This window comes from Stegostoma tigrinum, chromosome 1, assembly GCF_030684315.1.
Source record: "Stegostoma tigrinum isolate sSteTig4 chromosome 1, sSteTig4.hap1, whole genome shotgun sequence".
Classification (NCBI taxonomy): Eukaryota; Metazoa; Chordata; class Chondrichthyes; order Orectolobiformes; family Stegostomatidae; genus Stegostoma; species Stegostoma tigrinum.
The window spans coordinates 19,752,933-19,774,855 of NC_081354.1; the positions used below are offsets into that span (position 1 = coordinate 19,752,933).

General features: G+C 40.8%; 1 protein-coding gene across 2 annotated transcripts in view; it reads left to right on the forward strand.

The window, feature by feature from the left end:
- The window catches only part of jade1 (jade family PHD finger 1), a 121,927-nt gene that overhangs the window by 32,735 nt on the left and 67,269 nt on the right, over positions 1 to 21,923 (forward strand). For both annotated transcript variants that reach the window (XM_048538044.2, XM_048538036.2), the window contains exon 2: positions 19,174 to 19,251. In XM_048538044.2, the coding sequence (XP_048394001.1) occupies positions 19,200 to 19,251 (52 nt within the window). In that variant the 5' untranslated portion in view covers positions 19,174 to 19,199. The remainder of the gene's footprint in view (positions 1 to 19,173; positions 19,252 to 21,923) is intronic.

The window sequence follows — 21,923 nt, forward strand, 5'->3', positions numbered from 1 at the left end:
GTGAGCCAACCAACCTCAAGGTGATTAATTGCACTTTAGGATCTCTTGAGATCTTCCGACCTATGAGATGGTTTTTTAATTGGGCGGGTGAACATGAACAATTTGAATAAAAGTTATAAATACTTCTCAAGCTGCTGCATTTCTTCAGGACTGTAATATGTAACTTATATTGCCAAGCTTTGCCACTGGAGCTTGGACTTGGTGTCTCTGCTGCCTATGCGCTTTTGTTACATTGAGATTATTCCATGTGGTGCTTTGTTGTAGAATTGGGAAGGAGGATGTTTTACTCGACTATGAAATAAAAAAAAGATGCAGTCCATTGATAGAAATAGGGCCCACTTTTCCCCTTTGGAGAGGGGCATGTCACTATAACATGGGTCGTACAGTGCCCCGTTTGTTTTGCAGTACAACTTCCGATGTGCAGTTTTGTTATGTTCCAGTTTCGTGCTGATTATTTCCTCAGTGTTTGTGTGTCACTGGGAGAGCTGGAGCAATTGCATATGTGGAATATCTGGACATGTGACTTTGCAAAGCAAGCTTGTGTTGCAAGCAAAATTAGGTGAAAATTGCTTTGTTGGTTTGCACTGGAAACTTCTGGAGGCAGAAATGTGCCCTGACTCTGAATATGTTTGCAGCCATTGTTTATTTTATAGCATCTCCTCCAGTGGTTTGGTTTAAGCAAAACAATGGTTTTAAACAGTCAAAGTGTGATTTTTGACTGATAATACACATTTATGTCTGTGCGTAGGAGTGCTAAATGTGTGTGATTCTGTTAATGGCGATTTACATATTGCTAATTTGTATTCTTTCCCTTAACCTCTTTGATGCTTCATTTCTTCTACATTATTTGTTTTTGTTGCTATTGTCCTCCATGCGTAACAGTCCATTGGAAATGTAATCACCCTCATGCGAACTCAGCACGTTTTGAGTTGAGTGTCAGGCCCGTTTATTAACTCCTCCAGCTCATTGTGTTTACAGAGAGGCTCCCAATGTGCTGCAAAGATCTGAGTGCCGTCTCCCATTACTTTGACTTTTCTCACTTTTTAATTGTCTTTATTAATCTGTATATTTCATCTGGGCAAAAGAAGTCAACCTGCTCATTAGTATCACTGGAATCATTCTAAGTGCCACTTCAAATACACGATCACAAATGTAAGGAGGTTATGGTGAACTCTTCCAAAACATTGTTTGGCCTCAACTGGAATATTGCCGCCAATTCCTGCCATTTGAGGACAGATGAGAAGGTCGTGGAGAGGCTGCAGGAAACATTTACAAAAAAAGTAGATGGATGAATCTGTCTGGAGAAATTGTTAAAACTGGGATTATATGCCCTATAAAAAGAGGTACTTGAGAGGAAATTTGACAGGCGTCTTCAATTTCGTGAGAAGTCTGAACAGAGTGAAAAATGTTTGTATGTGTTGTTGGAAGCATTGAAAAATCAGATGACACCAATTTAAGGTGATGGATAAAAGAACTAGAAGTGACATGAGGAAAAGCTTTTCTGTGCCTTTCAGTGGTTAGGAAGTAGATTGCACTTCTGTGATAGTGGTGGTGGCTGATTTAATTGTGACTTTCATCAGGGATTTGGATAATTATCTAAATATAAACTTGCAAAGCGACAAGAGAGCAAAGAAGCGGAATGGCCAAGTTGCTGTTAGGGAGTGTTGGCACGGTCCATGTGGACTGAATAAACTCCTTGTGTTGTAACCAATCTGTGATGAGTTGTTTGCTAGAAAGGAACTTGAATATTGCTGGGAAAAAAGCGGACACATTTTGTTGAAATTTTACTCATCTGGACAGTTTGCCAATTTAAAGCGAAGCCAATGTTTACACAGGTGTGAGAGGCACTCTGCTATCAGTAATACTCAATGATTCTTCAGTTCCTATACTCCTAGGATGAAAGGTGGTCCACAACAAAGGTAACTGCTGATTTTGGGAATTGTGAGGGGTTTTGCAGGGAGTCGGAGTGAGGCCAGAAGCAATGATGGGGGTTGGTTCTCAGCAGCCTTCTCTATCCCCTGGGTGCTGTCCAATGATCATTCGCAGATTGGTGCAAATTGCAAGGAAACCCCCCACCCCACTAACTGACAGCCTGGGAGCATTGATTAACCAGTCTTTCTCGTTTGCCTGGGGATGAGAGAACTGCCATTCAGGCAGGGTGAGGCCCATATGTGGTTAGTAATTGGCTACTCACTGGCTTCACTTGGCAACACTGGAAGAAGCAGTAGCATGGGCCTTCCTGTCTAACGCCTTTGGGCCTGCAAGAGTTTGGTTTCAGGTCTGTGATCTTTTGAGATGTGAAATGTAGTTTTCCTTAACATGGATTTCCAGCATTTTCTGTCGTCAGTATTTTGCTTTCGTTCTACAATTTTTTAAAAATGCAGTTTGAATTAAATTCACTGAAAAATCCAAAATTGGCAACAGAGCAAGAAATGCCAGAATAAATCAATCATTGTACAATCTGCTGCTGACAGAATAATATACCAGTGATGAAGAAAATGGCAGCATTGGAGTTGAGACAACATAGAGGTGTCTGCACAAAATTTAATGAATAAAATCAATATGACTAGAATGTGGCAATAAATTTATTAATGAGTTTAGAGAGGACAACAATAAGTATTTTTTGCCAATTTTAAGCATTGCCAGTTAACACGTGTCTTAGAATCTTGGTTTATACCGTCTGTAAGAATGAGATCACCATTAAATTTAAAATTTGAGAGGTCCATTCAGTAGTCTGATAACAGTTGGAAAGAAGTTGCTCTTGAATCTGTTTGTATGTCTTTGTAAGCTTTTATATCTTCTGCCAAGAAGTTGGAAGAGATTGTAATGTAATTGGGAAGGGTCATTGATTATGTTGGCGGCCTTCCCGAGGCAGCAAGAAGTATAGATGGAGTCAATGGATGGAAGGTTGGCCTGTGCGATGAACTCGGCTGTGTTCATAACTCTCTGTGCAGATTCTTAAGGTTCTGGGCAGACCACTTGCCATACCAAGCTGGGGTGTATCCAGATAGAATGCTTTCTTTGGTCCATGTATAAAAATTGGCAAGAGTATTCATGCTCAAAGTAAAACCGATTAACTCCTGTGTTTAAAAAAGTGTATTGTTACTGTTGTCAATGTTAACCTTTATATTCATAATAACGAGAAACAAACTTATTTTCATTATGTTAATAATGTTTTGTTTTCAGTTTAGTGGGGTGTCATCTTTCTCATATGATGCGGTGTACACATCGTACATATTTAAATGTAAAAATTTTCCTATAGAATGAGCTAAATAGTTGTCAAATAAATTAGATCTTTCATTGGAACATCACTCCCAGATTCTGAAGAATAAATCTAACTGTTAAAGTTTTCATTAAACTGCAACATTTAAATAGTATGGAGTATCCTGAAGTGTACCTTTATATTAAGGTTTACCAGGATGTCATACAAATCTTAAATGTCACTTCCTACTGGCTTACATTACAGGTTTTCTCCTGTTTTTAAACTGCAAAAATGTAACTGTTGATCAAATACTGATATGGAATAGCTAGCTAATGGCATGAAAAATTACCTTTACAAAGCTTGACTGTGAAACATGAACCAAATAACACATGACAGTAAAATATGTTGTCATTACGTCAGTGCCAGTGTTACAGAGACATGTTGTGAATCCAGCTCATGTGATTTACCTGGTAATGTCTGTGTGAATAAAGAAAATAAATTACTGGCTAAAGAAATTCACAACCTATTTATGTCAGTCATGCTGAAGCTTCCTCAGACCTTGAGCTTTCAGACTTTTCAATTCATTGGGAGTCACTTTTGACAACTTTGTGTGGTTTCTCAACTTGTTAGAGTTTCTAGTGCAGCATTGGTATCCTCATCTTGCCACTAAGCGTGGATCCTTCGGCTAGGATTTACTGTTGCTTCAAAGTGGTGCATCCTGTTCTGCTGGTCTACTGGATGTATACTGGTTCTCTGCCATTTAGCTTTGGGGCGGCACGGTGGCTCAGTGGTTGGCGCTGCTTTGACTCAGAGCCAGGGACCCGGGTTCGATTCTGCCCATTAGGCGACTGTCTGTGTGGAGCTTGCACATTCTCCCTGTGTCTGCATGGGCTTCCGCTGGCTGCTCTGACTTCCTCCAAGTCCAAAAATGTGCAGGTTAGGTGGATTGGCCAAGCTAAATTGCCCGTAGTGTTCAGGGATACGCAGGCTAGATTGATTAGTGTTAGGAAGTGCAGGGTTGCAGAGATACAATAGGGGGATGGGTCTGGGTGGGATGCTCTTCAGAGGGTTAGTGTGGACTCGATGGCCTGAATGGTCTCCTTTCACACTGTAGAGGTTCTGTGATACTCTGACTACTCTTTTCTGGATTGATTTCAGTTTCAGGAGGAACTTTTTTTGGTTTGAAAGTAATTTTAATGTTTTTTTGCTCATGAATTCCGAACATTAAATCTTCTGTGCGTGTCATTAATACCTGTTTCCGTAGTGTGATGGAAGTTCTGTTTTGTAGTAAATGCTTGCAAGAAGTGGATAAAAACACTGAATGGTGTTTCCTCCCCATCTGTGATTTCCACAATGATATTACAACCGGCTGACAATCTCACAACTTCCTGACACGTGAGGTGGGACCAGCTGGTGTCTGGGGAACCTGACCCAAACAATAAGTTTAATGCCTGAGGGTGTTGGGGCATTGGACACAAAAGAAGGATAAATAAAATAAAAACTTAAAAATGACATCAGTGAAACCAAATTTAAGTGAATAAGCCTGGCATTAAAAGGTCAGTATCCATAATATAGACCATAAAATGATTAAATTGTGGATTAAAAATCTCTGGGGTTCACTAATGCTTTTTATGCAAGGAAATTTGCTGTGTTTACTTGATCTGGCCTTCATGTGAATCCAGATCCCCAGAAATGTGGTTGACATCTGACTATTCTCTGAGAATCCATTGTGCACAGCGCTGTTGTGCAGTGTTGGAAAGTTGAAATGTACATCAGCGTGTTTCCAGGTTGCACACTACATAGTTAGTGCTGGTGCTTTAAAGAAAAGAGCGCATAAGCTTAGTTGGCAGGTGTCAGGATGAAGATGGGGATGTCATTGATTTACATGGCTTGAAATGACCACTTTTGTTGTGTATGACTTGAGGACCCTGGAGGGAACCTGCAGTGATGTCATGGAACTGCGCATCACTCAGCAAAATAGCAGTGTTTGTGGAGTATGCGCAAACTACAGTAGTCTACAATGCACTGTAGATTGAAAGAGAATCCTGAATGCATATGAGCGTGAATGCACAAAGATGATAGATAAATGCTTAGAGTTATACAGCACGGAAGCATGCTGACCAGGCTTCCTAAACTGAACTAGTCCCATTTGCCTGCATTTGGCCTATATGTCTCTAAACCATTTCGATCCATGTACCGGTCCAAATGTCTTTTAAATGTTGTAATTGTACCCACCTCAACCACTTTCTCTGGCACCTCGTTCCATATATGCATCATTATCTGACCGAAAAAGTTGCTCCTTAGATCCCTTTTAAATCTTTACCTTCTCACTCTAAACTTATGTCCTACAGTTTTGGGCTCCCCTACTCTGGGGAGAAGACTTCTGGCTGTTCACCGTATCTCTACCCCTCTTGACCTTATAAATCTCTATAAGGTCTCCCATCAGCCGCCTACACTCCAAAGAAAAATGTCCCAGCCTATCCAGTCTCTCCTATAGCTCAAACCCTCCAGCATCAGTAATGTCTTTTTGAAATGTTTTTTGCTCTCTTTCCAAGTTAATAACGTGCTTCCAAAGCAAGGCAACCAGAATTGTATGCAGTGCTCTAAGTGTGGCCATATCAATGCCTTGTACATCCGTAACATGGCACCCGACTCCTGTACTCAATGCTCTGACTGATCAAAGCAAGTGTGCAAAATGCCTCCTTCACTATCCTCAATAAGAACCAAAAGAACTGCGGATGCTATATATCAGGAACAAAAACAAAGTTGCTAGAAAAGTTCAGCGGGCCTGGCAGCGTCTGTGGAGGAGAAAACAGAGTTAATACTTCGGGTCCGGAAACCCTTCCTCAGAACATCTCAGAACTGTTCTGAGGCAGGGTCACTGGACCTGAAACGTTAATTCTGTTTTCTCCTCCACAGATGCTGCCAGACCTGCTGAGCTTTTCCAGCAACTTTGTTTTTGTTCCTTCACTACCCTGTTTGCCCGTGACGTTAATTTCAAGGAACTGTGTAACTGCACCCCTAGGTCTCCTTGTTTGGCAGTATTCCCCAGGGCCCTACTGTTAACTGCATAAATCATGCCCTGGTTCATCTACTGCTGCAACATGTCACATGTATCTATATAAAACTCCATCTGCCATTCTTCAGCTCACTGGTCCGATTGATCAAGTTTCCATTGTACTCTTAGATAATTTTCTTCACTCTCCACTGTGCTGCCAATTTTAGGTGTCATCTACAAACTTATTAACCATGCCTCCTACATTCTCATCCAAGTTGCGATATGAATGATGAACAACAGTGCACCCAGCATTGATCCCAGCAGCACACTGCTGGTCACCGGCTTCCAATCTGAATAACAGTCTTCGACCACCATCCTCTGTCTCCTACCGTCAAGCCAATTTTGTATTGACTTGGCTAGCTCTCTCTAAATCCCATGTGATCTAAACTTACTAACAAGTCTAGCATGCAGAACTTTGTCGAAGCCCTTGCTAAAGTCCATGTAGGCAACATCTACTGCCCCGCCTTTACCTGTGATCTTTGTCACCTCTTCAGAAAACCTCAATCAAGTTAGTGAGACATGATTTCCCACGCACAAAGCCATGCTGACTATCCCTGATCAGTCCTTGACTTTTCAAATGCATGTAGATCCTATGTCTCAGAATCCCCTCCAATACCTTAGCACTGACATCAGGCTCATCTGTCTGTGGTTCCCTCGTTCTTCCTCGCAGCCCTTCTTAAATAATGGCACATCAGCCACCATGTTATCAGCACCTGGTCTACAGTGCTCCCTCTAAGCTCTATCTGATCAGAGGATTCACGTGCGCCAATTGACACACGGGCACATTGACTTTCTGTTTCGGAAGCTGTTGCCATTCATGGACCTCGGAGGTCTGCACAACGTCAGATAAAACTTAAAGTGAACGTGGCTAGTGTGTCAGTCATTACCATGTATAGCATTATCCAGTATTAATGTGTAATAAATGGTGTTACTTTGAAGTCTAAAAAACTGGAGACAATACTTGAGTTTACCTTTTCCTCGACCAGTTTATCTTGAACCCAAACTCGTAGTGTGGCTTTGAACCACTTCATAAAGACAGCTGGTTTCTTGCTGCATACCCTCTGGCTTGTACTGCAGAGAATACTCCCTGGGGGATATTATAACTGGGAAATTGCTCTCCTGCCACGTAACCTAGTACGCAGTGAGCGATTTTGTAACTCCTAGATGTTTATGCATTGGCAAAGGATTCGAAAGTGAAACAGGATAATAGTTTTGTATTGATTATTTTGGATCAACTGAAAATGCTGTATGGGAGCTGTAGAAAACAAAGGAGGAAAATACATTTTTAGTTTAAGTAGAAAGAAGCAGAAATCATTTTCTTTCATGGTTTCATTATTTTGCCAATGAATTAAAGTTATGAGTAAAGCTTTGAAATTACTGCTGAGTGTTTAAGCATTGTCCCCATGAGATTGAATTCTGAACTGTACTATTTGCAGAGTTGGATAGCACTTTCTTGGTAAGACGATGCTACTGTTTTCTGTCATTTATTTTTCTTCTGATGTGGATTGTTGATTACGAAGGTTTAATCTGCTAGTGTTATTGACATTGTATATGTAAGCAAAAATATTTAAGTACAGATGGGGTCTGAATTAGGTTGTACAACCTTTGCCGATCTGCCCTCTTAACCTCACTTTGCCTGAAGAGGCTGCATGGGCATTTAATATCCTACACACAAGAAAGCAAAACACTGGATGTGGACCAGAAGCAGGCATGTGGGGCTAGTTTAGTTTGAGATTAGGATTGCTGTGGACTGGTTGGATTGAAGGGTCTGTTTCGTGCTGTATAACTCTGACTCATAATAAAAAAAAGCTTGCATACAATGCATGCAGTCAAATGGTTCCCGTAATACATCGGCATAAAAGATAATTATTTTTATTTATTCTAATGTAAGTACGTTGAAGAAACCTTAGTAATCAACAATCCACATGAGAAGAAAAATAATTTATTCCAGTTCATTAGAAAGGACCTTTCATAATAAATGAATAAAAGTAAAAACTCATGCGATGTGACAGGAGCGTCGTTGGAAAGGCAAGTTTGGGATCTTGGCGGCGTCTGCATCCAGTGCAGATTCGTGGAGGTGGTGGCAGAAGTGGGTTTGGGCTCAGTGTGAGACCTGACAGCATCAGCAGCAGCTGCATTAGCGAGGTGGCCCCAAAGCACAGAGTCGAGTTTGGGGTGGTCTGGTACCCAGCAGCGCTGGCTGCGTCTGCATTGTCGAGGGCATTGGTAGAGGCAAGATGGCGCTGATAAGTCGTCACTTGCATTCCAGCGGCAGAGAGAAGGGAACCTGCAACTGGCTATTGGCCCATGTTGGGGGACTGTACAGTTGGACACTTTCTTTATTTCTTCATTTTTCTGCCTTTATATTCTGTGGGTGTTGGTTTATTTTTCCTTGTTTTAAGATGGCGCTGGTGAGTGACGACACTATACAACACTTCTCACTGTATTTTGTAACAAATACATGTGACAATAAATAATTCAAATCAAATCAATTAATTGGCCATTCCTAAATAAACCTAAGAAGGTCTTGATGAAGTACTACCTTGATTTTCAGCAGTCCTTGCGATGCAGCTACTGCCTTGAGTATAAAGCTTCAGGAAGTGGACTTGACAAGAATGAAGGAAATACAATATGTTTAAAAGTCAGGCTGGTGTTTGACTTGGATTTTGAAGTTGTTGGTGATCCTGTGCACGCACTGCTCATGTGGTTCACTCCCAGCCCATTGCAGCATTCTGAAGAAAAGTATGTTAACCTAATAGAAGAGGTTTGGGACAAGTGTAAATGTAGAGAAAATTGCACTTTTTAAACAACAATTCGTAACCTTTGAGTAGTTTGCATTTTCTACTTCCAGCCTTTTGTTACAGGTATAGAAATTGCTGAAAAGTTCAACTGTTGCCAAGAGTAAAGTGGTTGCACAATGGCTGTACTTTGCAAGGGGATGTAACGTCAACTCTATCACCTTTAGCCGATATAGAATTCCATGAGGTGGAGTCTCAACTTTGAATATGATGTGCGAATATGATTTACATGTTGGACTCAAATTTGTCTGCCCCCAAAACTTTCCCATCTTTTGTGTTGCTTATGCCGATTTCACCTGAATTGTAGCAAAGGTAACAGTCAGCAAGTTGTGAAATTGTTCCAGGTCTAATGTGAGTGTCTTAATTGATAAATAATCTAATTTCAGCAATTTACAACATCTCCATTGTACAGACTTAAAGCAACACAGGCTGCAAAATGTTTCTGCCTTTCGCAAAACAGATTTTCCCACTGTGAGCTGCTCTACAGGAGGTGTGTTCTATTTGCATAATACATTCCTGGGGTGCTGCTGTTGAGGCTGTTATCTCACGTCTGTCAATTTCGTAGGCGATTTTATTTGAATTTTCTTTGTTGCCAGCACATGGTAGTTTCCTTGTCATTTACTGTGAATTCTTCAAAAGGTTAACAGTCATGTGCATCATGCGTGTAACTTCACGGAGAAATAACCACAGCTTGTTAGCCAGAAATAACACGGCCTTAGTAGGTTACTCTTGGTTCGTAACAGTCTTATGCGTGAATTGGATTTTTAGCAATTCAAGCTCAGCTACAGATTTGAATATTTTACAGATTATTTTAGACTAATTGGTAACCTTGTCCCGCACTGAAGTAGTTCTGAATTGTTGGAGAGATGTATTTTGGACAGAACACTGGAGTGAAGCACTGTCACCCTATTCTAGTTGATGTGTAAGATCCAGAGACAGTATTCAAAGAAGACTAACAGAGGTCTGGTTCTACGGCCAATCCTCTTCCCTTCAACAAACCACTATTCATCTGGTTGATGCATGTGTCAGCACAAATTGGCTGCTGTGATGGGTATTTTATAACAGTACTGTACTTCTAAAATAATTCACTGGCTGGAAAGTACATTAAGACAGACTGCTGTCTGGTATATTTACATAAATCATAGTAAATAATCCAGAATGTTAAACACTTAAGAGTGCTGTGACATTGCCGAAAGGTCAGTTGATGACATTTTAAAACTGGAAAGTGCACCCTAGAGCTTGAAACGTTTTATAAAGTTGGCTGAAATTGATGGACTTTTATATCCTTGACTACACAGTTCCAACCTAAATCACTCCCTGAGTGCTTGTTTTTTTTAAAAAAGAACTGTTGCTAAATGCTTATCTTTGCCAGTTCTAACCTATCCCTTTTAACTTTTGCTGCTCGTCCCTGTGATGGTGCTGACATTTTAAGAGGTTATTTTATCCTTTTTGTTTTGAGGTGCGGAGCTGTCTGTAAGAAACTAAACAACTTGTGAGGTCCAGGGGCTTTTTAAAATAAGTTCGAACAATGGAACAGCCTGAGTGGCCAGCTCTCTCAGACCAGGCTTTCTAGTTTTTTTTTGTTAGCTTTTAGATTTAGCTTTAAGCAGAAGCCTTTGGGGTCCCAAAAGAAATGGAAGCTTCACGTAAAAATGGAATCTTCTTGCTGATACTTCCTTTGAATTTTTTTCTTGATGTTTGTTCCTTCTTGGATTGGAGAGCTGCAAGTGAGAATTTGTGTCTGAATTTGCCTTTTTGCCAAGGAGTGTGTTTATGGGATGTTACCATATTGGAACAGTTAATTAGTAATAGGGACTGTATCTATTATCTGGTTAGGTTTTCAAATAGTTAAGCTACTCTAAATTCTGCTTTCTTCTGTTCATATTTTAACTGTAGTATTGAAATAAATTGTTTTGTTTAATGTCAAATAGTTTGACCAGTCACGTTATATCCGGAACAAGACACTTCACATCCACCTCTAAAATAAGAGAAAGTTATGGTCTAGGCTAGCTTCTTAAAATATATTGAGGGATCTGGTCTTGTCCATAACATAACCTTACATCGTCTGTTGCATCAGCCGCTATGGCAGTTGTTTTCTGTTGCGTTGCATGTGACAAGTGTTGATTGTGTAATGATTGTAGATTAGGTTTATCTTGTTTAGTTTGTCAGCCGAAGGAAGATATGCAGTCTTCTCATGTGACTGGAAAGGTTTTGATGCATGAATCTGGTTTATTGGCTTAAAATGGTCGCTGTCCTTAAAATACTGCTTGTTTCTTTACTACCATCATGATTCTGTTAAGCATAAAGAACAAATACCCCTGAAATAGTTCTTTACAGTTTTACAGATTCTTTTGTTACTAGAAGTAATTAACAGAGTGTGCGGGCCAGTAAGGTGTGAGGGATCAATTAATTGAGAGGTCTGCAGGCTTGGGGTACATGAGGATTTTGTTTTGGTGGGTTGTTTAACCTTCTAGCCATTTTCTTAAACTCCAGTGTGGCCAGTCTATTGGTTGAGCTTATTTGCTGAGTAGTGAAAGTTCAATGACCTGTTTTTGTGTTTTCGGGTTTGTTTTGTGGAGAGGGCATTTGGGCGACTTGCTCTGCTGTTTCTACCAAGCTGTTACCCTGGGATGGACCCAGGGACAGCCTGGATAAACTGCCTTCTTTTTCCTTCCTACTCATCTGTTTGGGAACCACATGGCGTTCATCTGCCAGCACCTTCGATTGTCTGACCTGTCTTAGAAGCCATGAGCATCAAAAAGCGATGCTGTTTCTCAAAGTCACAGCAGAGCTGTATCAAGAATAGTGCCTTATGTTTACCCATACAAGCAATTACCACATCAGTAAAAGTGGTTTTGTTTTTCCATCCATTTTCTTCCACCCTCATCCATGACGGTTATCATTTAGGTTAAATTTCAACTTAAAGATCTCCCCTGTCGACTTACTTTTGGATATAAAGCCATCCAGGTAAAATAGAACCTGGATCTATTACCAGGGTCATTCACTTAGTTACTCTTATATGGTCGGCTTGCAGTAGTTGTTCTTAATCTCCCTCATGTCTCACGGAAATTGACTGCTTGGCATATTATAAGTTGGGTGGCTGTTGTCTGGAGTGCACCTTCACCATAGTGTGAATTAACAAGTGCCTGCAGGGGTGGAATGGAGATAGAACATAGAACATTACAGCACAGTACAGGCCCTTCGGCCCTCGATGTTGTGCCGATCTGTCATACTGATCTGAAGCCCATCCAACCTACACTATTCCATGTACGTCCATATGCTTATCCAATGACGACTTAAATGTACCTAAAATTGGTGAATCTACTACCGTTGCAGGCAAAGTGTTCCTTTCCCTTACTTCTTTCTGAGTAAAGAAACTACCTCTGACATCTGTCCTATATCTTTCACCCCTCAATTTAAAGCTATGCCCCCTCGTGCTCGCCGTCACCATCCTAGGAAAAAGGTTCTCCCTATCCACCCTATCTAACCCTCTGATTATTTTATATGTTTCAATTAAGTCACCTCTCAACCTTCTTCTCTCTAATGAATACAGCCTCAAGTCCCTCAGCCTTTCCTCGTAAGACCTTGCCTCCATACCAGGCAACATCCTAGTAAATCTCCTCTGCACCCTTTCCAAAGCTTCCACATCCTTCTTATAATGCGGTGACCAGAACTGTACACAATACTCCAAGTGCAGCCGCACCAGAGTTTTGTACAGCTTCACCATAACCTCTTGGTTCCGGAACTCGATCCCTCTATTAATAAAAGCTAAGACACTGTATGCCTTCTTAACAGCCCTGTCAACCTGGGTGGCAACTTTCAAGGATCTGTGTACATGGACACCGAGATCTCTCTGCTGATCCACACTACTAAGAATCTTACCATTAGCCCTGTACTTTGCCTTCCGGTTACTCCTACCAAAGATGGTGAAAGGTTTAACAGAGTAGATAAGCTTGCTGCACACAGACTGAATGGAGGACTGGGTTTGACATGATATTTTTAATATTGCTGTTCACTAAGATACTCCGTCTTCAACTTGAAGGGGTTCCTGATGTATGCATTTTTCTTCTGTGAGAGAGCAGGCTTTTCTTGAATTGGGAAGGCTTAACGGCAGGGCTGGGAATAGCTTTTTTAAAAAAAATAGTTAATGAAATGTGAGCACGTGGGCTGTGAAATTTGGCTTTGCATTTTAAGCTTATCAAATTCATTCACTCACCAGAAGAGATTTTTCTGATACGGCCTGGGCAAACTGTTAGACAGTGAATGTTTGTCCGTCAGCCAGTCTGATGTTGGTAAGTAGAAATGGTCTTGTAACTTTGTAGCGATCTCAGTAAGTTCAGCTCCTGTTAGCTTTTAGTGGAATAGAAGGGTTCCTTTGCTGTATTGCTGCTTTTATGTGCTTTTTGATATCTGCAGTGTAATGTCAGCAGTTCTGTCAGTAACTCTGTCAAAAGATTTTTGAAGTTTGACTTCCTCTGTATATATTAAGAGAGTATAGCTATTTTCTTGGTGAGACTGGCAGAGTTTTCATACTGGGAGCCTTATTTACGATGCTGGCTGAAAGAAATATTTATCCTCCTTTGTACCTTGTGTTGCAAGAGTCATCCTTGCAAATGGTGCTTTATGTTTGTGACTGTGCTTGCAGATATTGTCTGCAAAATTAGATGAGGATCTGTAGCCTGTTTGGCGAAGTATAGCATGCAGTATAAGACCTATGATGAGTTGAATTGATGTAGGCCATGATGAATTAGAATTAGTTAATGCTGGTATGTTTCATGTTACAAAGATATAGGCATGCACACTGAGGATCTGAATCCTCGTTGGTCTTACAACTCTCTGCTGGAATATTCAAATGTAATCCATGTTTTTGAGGATTAAATGTGAGGATCACTGCATTGCACATAATGTCCCATCTCATGATGTGGATTGAAGGTGGGAATTGTGGCATTAAAAAAGGTTCAGGTACTAGGGTGTTAGGAATTGCAGGATTTTTGACCCAGTGACAGTGAATGAATGACTGTATAGTTTCAAGTCAGGGATGTTGAGGTACACTGTAGTTGCTATAAATCCAGCACCAAGTTCACATCAGATTAAACAGATGTGTGTCAGATGTATGGCATGAAAGCAGGCTGTTCATGCCAACCAGTCTTTGTTGGTGTTTACATTCCTCTCGAACATAACACCATAATCTACATGGCTATGTACTGACAATTTGGCTCAGTTGCCCTCTTCAATTTTGTCTGTGCCAGGCAAGGCCTTCTCTGCCTTATATTTTTTGTGTTCTTAGTGAGGGATAAGCCATTCAGGACTGAGATGAGGAAGTCTCTACCAGTGAAAATTGTTGGGCCCAGTTTGCTAGATATATTCAAGATGGAGCTGGATGTGTGACCCTTGTGGTTAAAAGGATCAAGGGATACGGAGAGAAGGTAGGAGTGGGATACTGAAAATGCATGATCAACCCCAAATGGTGGTGAGGTTCAAAGGGCCGAATAGGATACTCCTGCAACTATTTTCTATGTTTCTACGTTCCTATGTAATGATGGCATGTTTCCTTTCCTGCAGGATATTAGTGAATATATAGGTTTTTCAATAATCCAACAACTTCTCAGTCTCATTGAATGATGCTAGTCTTTTCTATTCCAATGTTTTCAAAACATTTATTCAACTTCTCAAACTGTCACAGGATTTGAACTCTTAGTCTCTGGATTATCTCACCACAGTCGAGCGGTATAATAGAAGTGCTGCTCTTGTTCTTCTGTCAGAGACTTTTGAACTGACTATGTACACGCATACTGGAGGTGGAGGGACAGTGTTGTAATTCACTTCACTGTCGAGGCTTTAATCTGGCAAAGTCTAATGTTACATTCCTCACAGACTACAGCTTCTCTTATAGTGTAATATAAGGGAATACTGCAATAATGCTGACCTGATGTGAATGGGAGATAAGGAGTTAATAAAAAGTAGCAAATTGATAAACAGGCTCATGAGGGCTGAATTGCCTACTTCTGCTCCTAATTCCTAAGTTCATGTGTGTGTTAATTTTAAAATTGAGCTAAACTCCATTCAGTATTGAGGAAAAAAAGCAGTTTAGTTAATCAGACCTTGAGCCCTTTATTCACTGTTAATTTCTGAGTTATGAATATGGCATGCACCATTACCTTGTCTGTCCTTGCGGTCATTTACAGAAAGTATTGTGGGCAGACTTCCTTGTAAAAATGATCACACTGGGAGACATTATTCTGAATCCTCAATTACGGCAGTAGTTTGTGAATAAGCCACAGACCATTATTTGAAATAGGGGCCAGATTCCTTTCAACCACTTACTCTGACCTTGTGTAGCAATATGTGCTGATTTGCTGCACTCGGTCTATTGATGAGCAGCACAGCTGGGGTAAAGTTCTGCCTAGCGAAGACGTTTACCGCTAAACTTCTTCAAGGAGCAGCTTAGCTACATTTCATCTGTACTTCACCGTATACTGCAACCTGGCTGTTAGAGAACAATTTGATGTCTTACAATGGTTTCTGTTCCTACCTCCAGCCCCCTTCACATCTGGAAACAGTTGTGTCATGATCCTCATAGAGAGCTTTTAAAAAGGAATCCCCACAAAGCCAATGGAAAGAAAACTGTTGGGCAAGATTTCACTTATGAAACTTCTACTGTAGCAAACCAGTGTAACTAGACATTACTTAGAGTGGAAGGATTTTTTATTACATTGATTATTTTTATCCTGCTCCTTCCTCACAATGACAAAAGTGGGATCTGTTGGAAAATTGGGTGGGACTTCCATGTATGGGCCCCCCATGCCATTTTGCAAGGTTTCTGAGGTTACCACGACTCTAATAAAGCCCAGTCTCGAGTGTCTATTCTGCTCAGGGTAATTGTCACAACTCCAGGATCTCTGTTGGAAGACTCGCAAACTAAAGATGTGACCCATTTGAAGAGAACCTTGCTTGTTCCTGCTTTACACAAATTCTCAGTGTGTTCTGAACTTCCAGCGAGGAAACACTGACCCATCCCCACTGCAGTTAGCTTTCTGTTCATTCTTTTGCTTCTTTGCTGTACATCCCAGTGGATGAAACTCCAATCACATGGACCCTTAATGGATTGTAATGATATCGTAGTCAGCGAGGCAATTAATTCTCTTTCAGAGCACTCCCAAGTACACACTGGTTTTAAAGGGTCGTCTCACAAAATAAACTAGGGGCTTTTCGCAACTTCTGGATCATCTCACTGACTCCAATTATCTTCATGGTGCCCTAGGCAATACCATCCAAAGATGTGACCTTGGGTTTCATGTGCGCACAAAAAGCGCTCAGGCCTACCACACCAAAACCTGTCAATCTCTTCACAGATAATGGGAACTGCAGATGCTGGAGATTCCAAGATAATAAAATGTGAGGCTGGATGAACACATCCTCTATTACGGCCTCTGTACTGTCATCCTGCTTGTTTAACATAAAGTCCTGGATGAGAAATTTCCTCCATTTGAACCTTTTGGATTATCAAAATCATTCTCCATTTCCCGAGACTTTGTTCATTTGCCAGTGCGCTGTCTAATTCTGTGCTGCTGTTTTGGGTTGAACCAGGCTATTTATGACCATTTTGACCTTCAGATTTCATTACGTTTCCATCACAGAAAAAGTCCGTGTTCACCCCTCCTGTCAGCCTCCATCCCTGCTGTTGATCACTTGCTTAAACCCTCACCCATGCTGCTTTTACCTTCAGTCTTGAGGTTCTTCTACCTTTATCCTCCATAAACGTAAACTCGTCCAAAGCACACTAAAGGTGCCATATGTAAGCAAATTATTTGACAATTTGTATGACCACTGTCCATTCACTAACTTAGTTAAGTAATGAAACACTTTATAGCAATGGTTCATTAGCTAGGGAGCTGATTGATTTATTCACCTTTTACAAGCTTTTCTTTGTGTGTTGTGAAGAAATTCAGCTAAAAATATAACCGATATTTTTGCATTGTGCTGGCTTTCTTCTCCTGTATACCCATTGGCAAGTAGATTTTCCAAATAAAGACAGTCTGTGTCTGAAAACATTATCCAGAGCTCTTCTAAAATAATGCTGCAATTAAGCAACTTCAAAACCATGATCCACTTGGGATAACCTTTGAGCGAAACTGACTGCTTTAAATGACCAGATACATTCACATTACTAATAATTGGAAATTAAGGGCCATTCTGATGCAGTGATAGAGAACCCTACCTCTGAACCAGGAGGCCCAAGTTCAAGTCCCATCTTTTCCAGAGGTATGTCATAGATATCTGAACAAGTTGATTAGTCATATTCAAAAGGTAGGATTTGTCATTGCACAGTTAGTAACATTGAGCAGATGTAATTGTTGATGCATCTGTTGTACAAATGAGAGATGAAGGATAGTAAGCTCCTTTGGAATTCATTTCAGAAATTATGTGCTATCTTTTGAGGCCCCGAGTCTGGAGCTGGTATATTGTATTGAAACAAAATAGCACTTGTTTATTTGTCAGAATTATTCCATGGCTGAAAATCTTGTTCTGCCAGTTTAGAATGAAGAAGCTGGGTTATTCCCTGAGAGTAAAGGAGGTTGATGCTAAGTGCTTTGTGTATAGATAATGACAGGTTTAGATAAATAAGACAAAACTGGTGCCATTGGATGATTGTAAAAGGACTAGGGATTCAGATTTAAGGATTTGGAAGAGAAGCAGACGGAACCTGAGGGAGATCTTTTCTGTGCTGGGAGCGGTGATGACCTGAACCCCATGCCCACCTGGTGAAAGTGGAAACCATCAATGACTGCAAAAGGAAATTGGATGGGCTCTATAGAAAGCCAGCATAGATTTGATGGACTGAATGACCTCCTTCTGTGCCATAATGACTATGCTGTCGTCTCTATATTTGTGAAAATGGATCATTTGTATCGGTCTCCTGTTCAGAAATTCATTGAGCTTCGTTCTTGGGGAATCCTTGTAAGGTATCAGAATTGCAGCTGATGTGAATGAGTCTGAGTTTGGATTCAATCCATTATGTAAATAGCCTTGGGATGGTCGTTGAGAGTAGACAGAAAGTGACACAGAAGTCTGGCCATGATAAGTAGTTGATGTGCCTTTAATTTAATTCTCAGTTTTAGTTGACTCTGCCTGTTTAATTTTTTTTTCAAATAGTACCTGTGAGCTGCCTTGGTCGATGTATATGCCAGCCCTATTCTGATAAAGAGAGGAATAGATGGCCCAAGTGGGCAGCAGCCTGTTCGTGAGTTGCTGTTATTGGAGCAAGTGATGGGAAGCACTGCTTTTGGGAAGAGCTATAGCTCACTCTTGTCTTTGAGGGGATGCGGTTTAAAAAATAGGAGGGGGAAGCAAATTAGCTTGGGTTCACATTTCCTGCAAGTTGTTTGAACATTCTTTTTTATTTTGTTAAAGCTTATGTTTACCGTAACATTGGATTTATTTTAAATTGGCTGATTTATTTTTATGACCGTTAGGTAGCATCAGTATCAGGATTAGTCTCAGATGAGCTGGAACTCCTGAGCTACCTGTCAAGCTGTACCTGCTGTTTTGACTACACTCTGGTTTCTTTGTAAACATGACCCAGAAAACATGCTGTGGCTTAAGTGATGGATGAATACTGGTTGTCGGACAGTCTTTTTGGCTATGGCTGTGCTGCCCGCTTTTATGTTCGAGCTTAATGCCTTGCTCAATGCTAATACCTGTATTACTATCGTATTAGGACAAGTAATTGTAGGCCCTTACATTATGTGCTTGTCTCCTGACATTCTGCTGCGTAATTTCAGGATCCAACAGTGACTTGAGTGATCTTGTTTATTTGCATTCCATTACAAAGGCAATTAGTTGCATACAGTTCCCCTGACGATACCAAACATTGCGTTCTCTGCCTGTTGCGCAGGGATCATGTTTCGGTGCTTGCCAAACCTCATTACAATGCAAAATCTTTGTCCCGTCTCGACTAATTGAAGGCTAGCTGCCTTTACTGCCCTGAGGTAGTAAGGAAATGGTGAGGAATATATGCTCCTTGTAGAATTTCGAACAGTCTGATCCCTGTTTTGAGGACAGGCCACCAGCACTTCATTGACCCTTGACATTAATCTTGATCTCTGTCTTCACAGTCTTTGTGCCAGACATCGAGAAGATCATGAAAAGAAGCCGGCTTCCCAGCAGCAGTGATGATTCTGATGACAATGACAGTAAGTATTTGTTTACACTGAAAGTGATCTTGCCTGTCGGATAAATTAGCCATTATAAGCTACTTGTAACAAATGAGAAAGGGGATCTTTGAGGTAGTTCAATCTTTTGATCTATCAACAAAGTTCTTGGATAGTTGCTGTAACCCTGCAATTACTGTATTTACTTGGTGTGATTATAGTAACTGAGATACAGCTATTCCTCATTTATTATCCCTAATGTTTTCCTAAACAATGGCATCCTAAGCACACAGCATCTAAAAAGGATGGGTTACATTCCTGGTTTGCAATTTTTACAGCTAAAACATATTAGCTGCCTGAAACCTAACTAGCCCAAAATTATCTTTACATGTACTACTGTTTCTTAGTTTACTACTCTTTCTACTTGCCTCCCATTCGCTGCTTTCAGCGTGGTGCTTCCGACTTTCAAACCTCTAATTTCCTCCCACTTGTTTTTTTTCTCTTTTCCCTGCCCTTTTAACCAGTCCCACTTCCCTTGCTTGAACTCTCTCTTACTGCCCTGTACCTGCCATGCTTGCATTCATCATTGCCTTCTGCTTGTTGCACCTCTTCTGGTCTCCTCATTGCCTCTCCCCTGACCTTTTTGCTGCTTGCCAGTCCTTGTCTCATCCACAGCCCCTCTCCCCGACTCGAACTGCATCCCTCTCCTTGCCGCAGTATGCGTGAGCTCTTTGGAGGAAGAGGGCAAGGAGAAGGGTGACCATCAGGTGTCTGATAGTGAGTGTTGAGAGAGGGGCAGTGAATGGAAGGGATCGAAGGGATCGGGGAGAGATGGCAGATAGGAGTAACAAGTGTCGAGAGAAGGACAGTAAATGGGAGGGAACAAGGGAATCAGGAGGCCTGGATCAGGAACTGATGAGTGAGTAGTGCGAAGCGGAAGGAAGAATATCGAGAGAGGTGGCAAGCAAAGCAGTGTTGCGGTTTCAAAAAAAACCGAGTGTTTAGAGTTACAGCATGTGGAGAACATGGAACGGTGCTATTTGGGAAAGTTCCATTATTTACAAACCACGCTAAAGTGAAAACACATTTTAAGAATGATCTTACAGTAGAAGATATCTGTAAAAGCTGAGAATATTAAATGGCATCCCCAGTAACTTAGAGGGAAACTATTAACAGGTGAAATGTAGAAATGTTGTTGATTAGATCTGTATCCCGTGCTGCATTAACTGCTTTTAGTCAGGGTGGTATTTCGGGTTCAAAGATGGGTGTGGTGTCCCTGAGCTGGGAAGGGCATCCCTAGTGTTGAATGCTGACTCATGGATCAGGAGTTATATGCTGAGGCATGTGGGACTGTTTGAACAAGTTACTGATACAAAACTGTACAGACAATGACATGAAGAATAGTTTGTGGAATGGTAAACACAGTCTATGGAGAAAGAGGAAGGGAATTAGAAAATCAGTATGTATCCTTTAAAAATTGGAGGGAAAAGTATTTTTTGAGAGCTGCATTCTAATATTATAGTCTCATTTCTATCCATCAGTATGAATTCTTTACTGCATTTGCACATTTTTAACAGAAAGAAACACATGACATTGTTGTTTTATACTTGTACAGAAAGGAATCTTTGATCAAATTTGTCATCTTGGAGAACAGTTTAATTTGCCATGAACGTGTATTTCTAATTTAGGAGTGAATGTCGGTAAGCTGTATCGGATTTCACACTGTATGTAGTCTCCCGCACTAGTGGATGATTTCTCATTCCTTTCTCTTGTGTCATATTCTCCAAAACGTTAAGTATGAATCAGCTACTGTAAAGTAAGAAGCACTTCTAACCGGAATTCCTCTCATTACTTGTGTTATCTGCTTAACTGAATTCAGCTCTGCTTTAAATTAGTTGGCATTTCCTTTATTTGTGTAGCAGAGCTTGTGTTCTTAGATTTTGAGAAGTTCACGTGTTGTTTGGTTACCCTTTGCCCTCATAGGAAGAAAATGAAAGTAACTATTCATCTGAATGACATATTGTTAGAAATCTCTTCCAGCAGAGTATAGTTTCTTTAAAAATAGTCATGGGAATTTATCTACTTTGATCAGATGTATTAAAATATACATGTTGTACAGGCTAAGCAAATTACACGATGTTTCATAATGAAGTTTTTCTGTGTTATAATGACTGATGTGGAAAGCAAACTTCTGTACAAAATGAAAATTAGATTAGGTACATTTTTTCTCGGCAAGTTATATGTCTAGATTTATTTCTCTCTCTCTCTCTCTCTCACACTCCATCTGTCCTTCCATGAAACTCAATACAACTCCCGTTTTCCCTCCTTGTAGGAATGGAATAGCTTGCTTTTGCTGCAGTCTGCAGTTACAGTTTCTTTTTCATCTGTGGGACACAACACAGTGAGCCCATGCAAATTAGAAGCAGGTCGGCATCCATTTTTAACTCTGCTTTGCAGCCCCTGCCCCCCCCAACCATAGGGGACAGAGTCTTCCACTATGTCTGATGCATCTCTGCCCTCATCCCCTTTCCAAAACTATTATATGGTTCCCCATGCCTACACTTGTGACACATCAGTCTCTGCACACACAGGTTCATTCTGTGCCATTTCCACCACCTCCAGCAGGATACCACCAGCAAACATATTCTCCCCTTGCCTCCCCTCCCCTGACCTGCCCACATTCCACAGTTCGGTCCAAGATGCCTTTCATAACT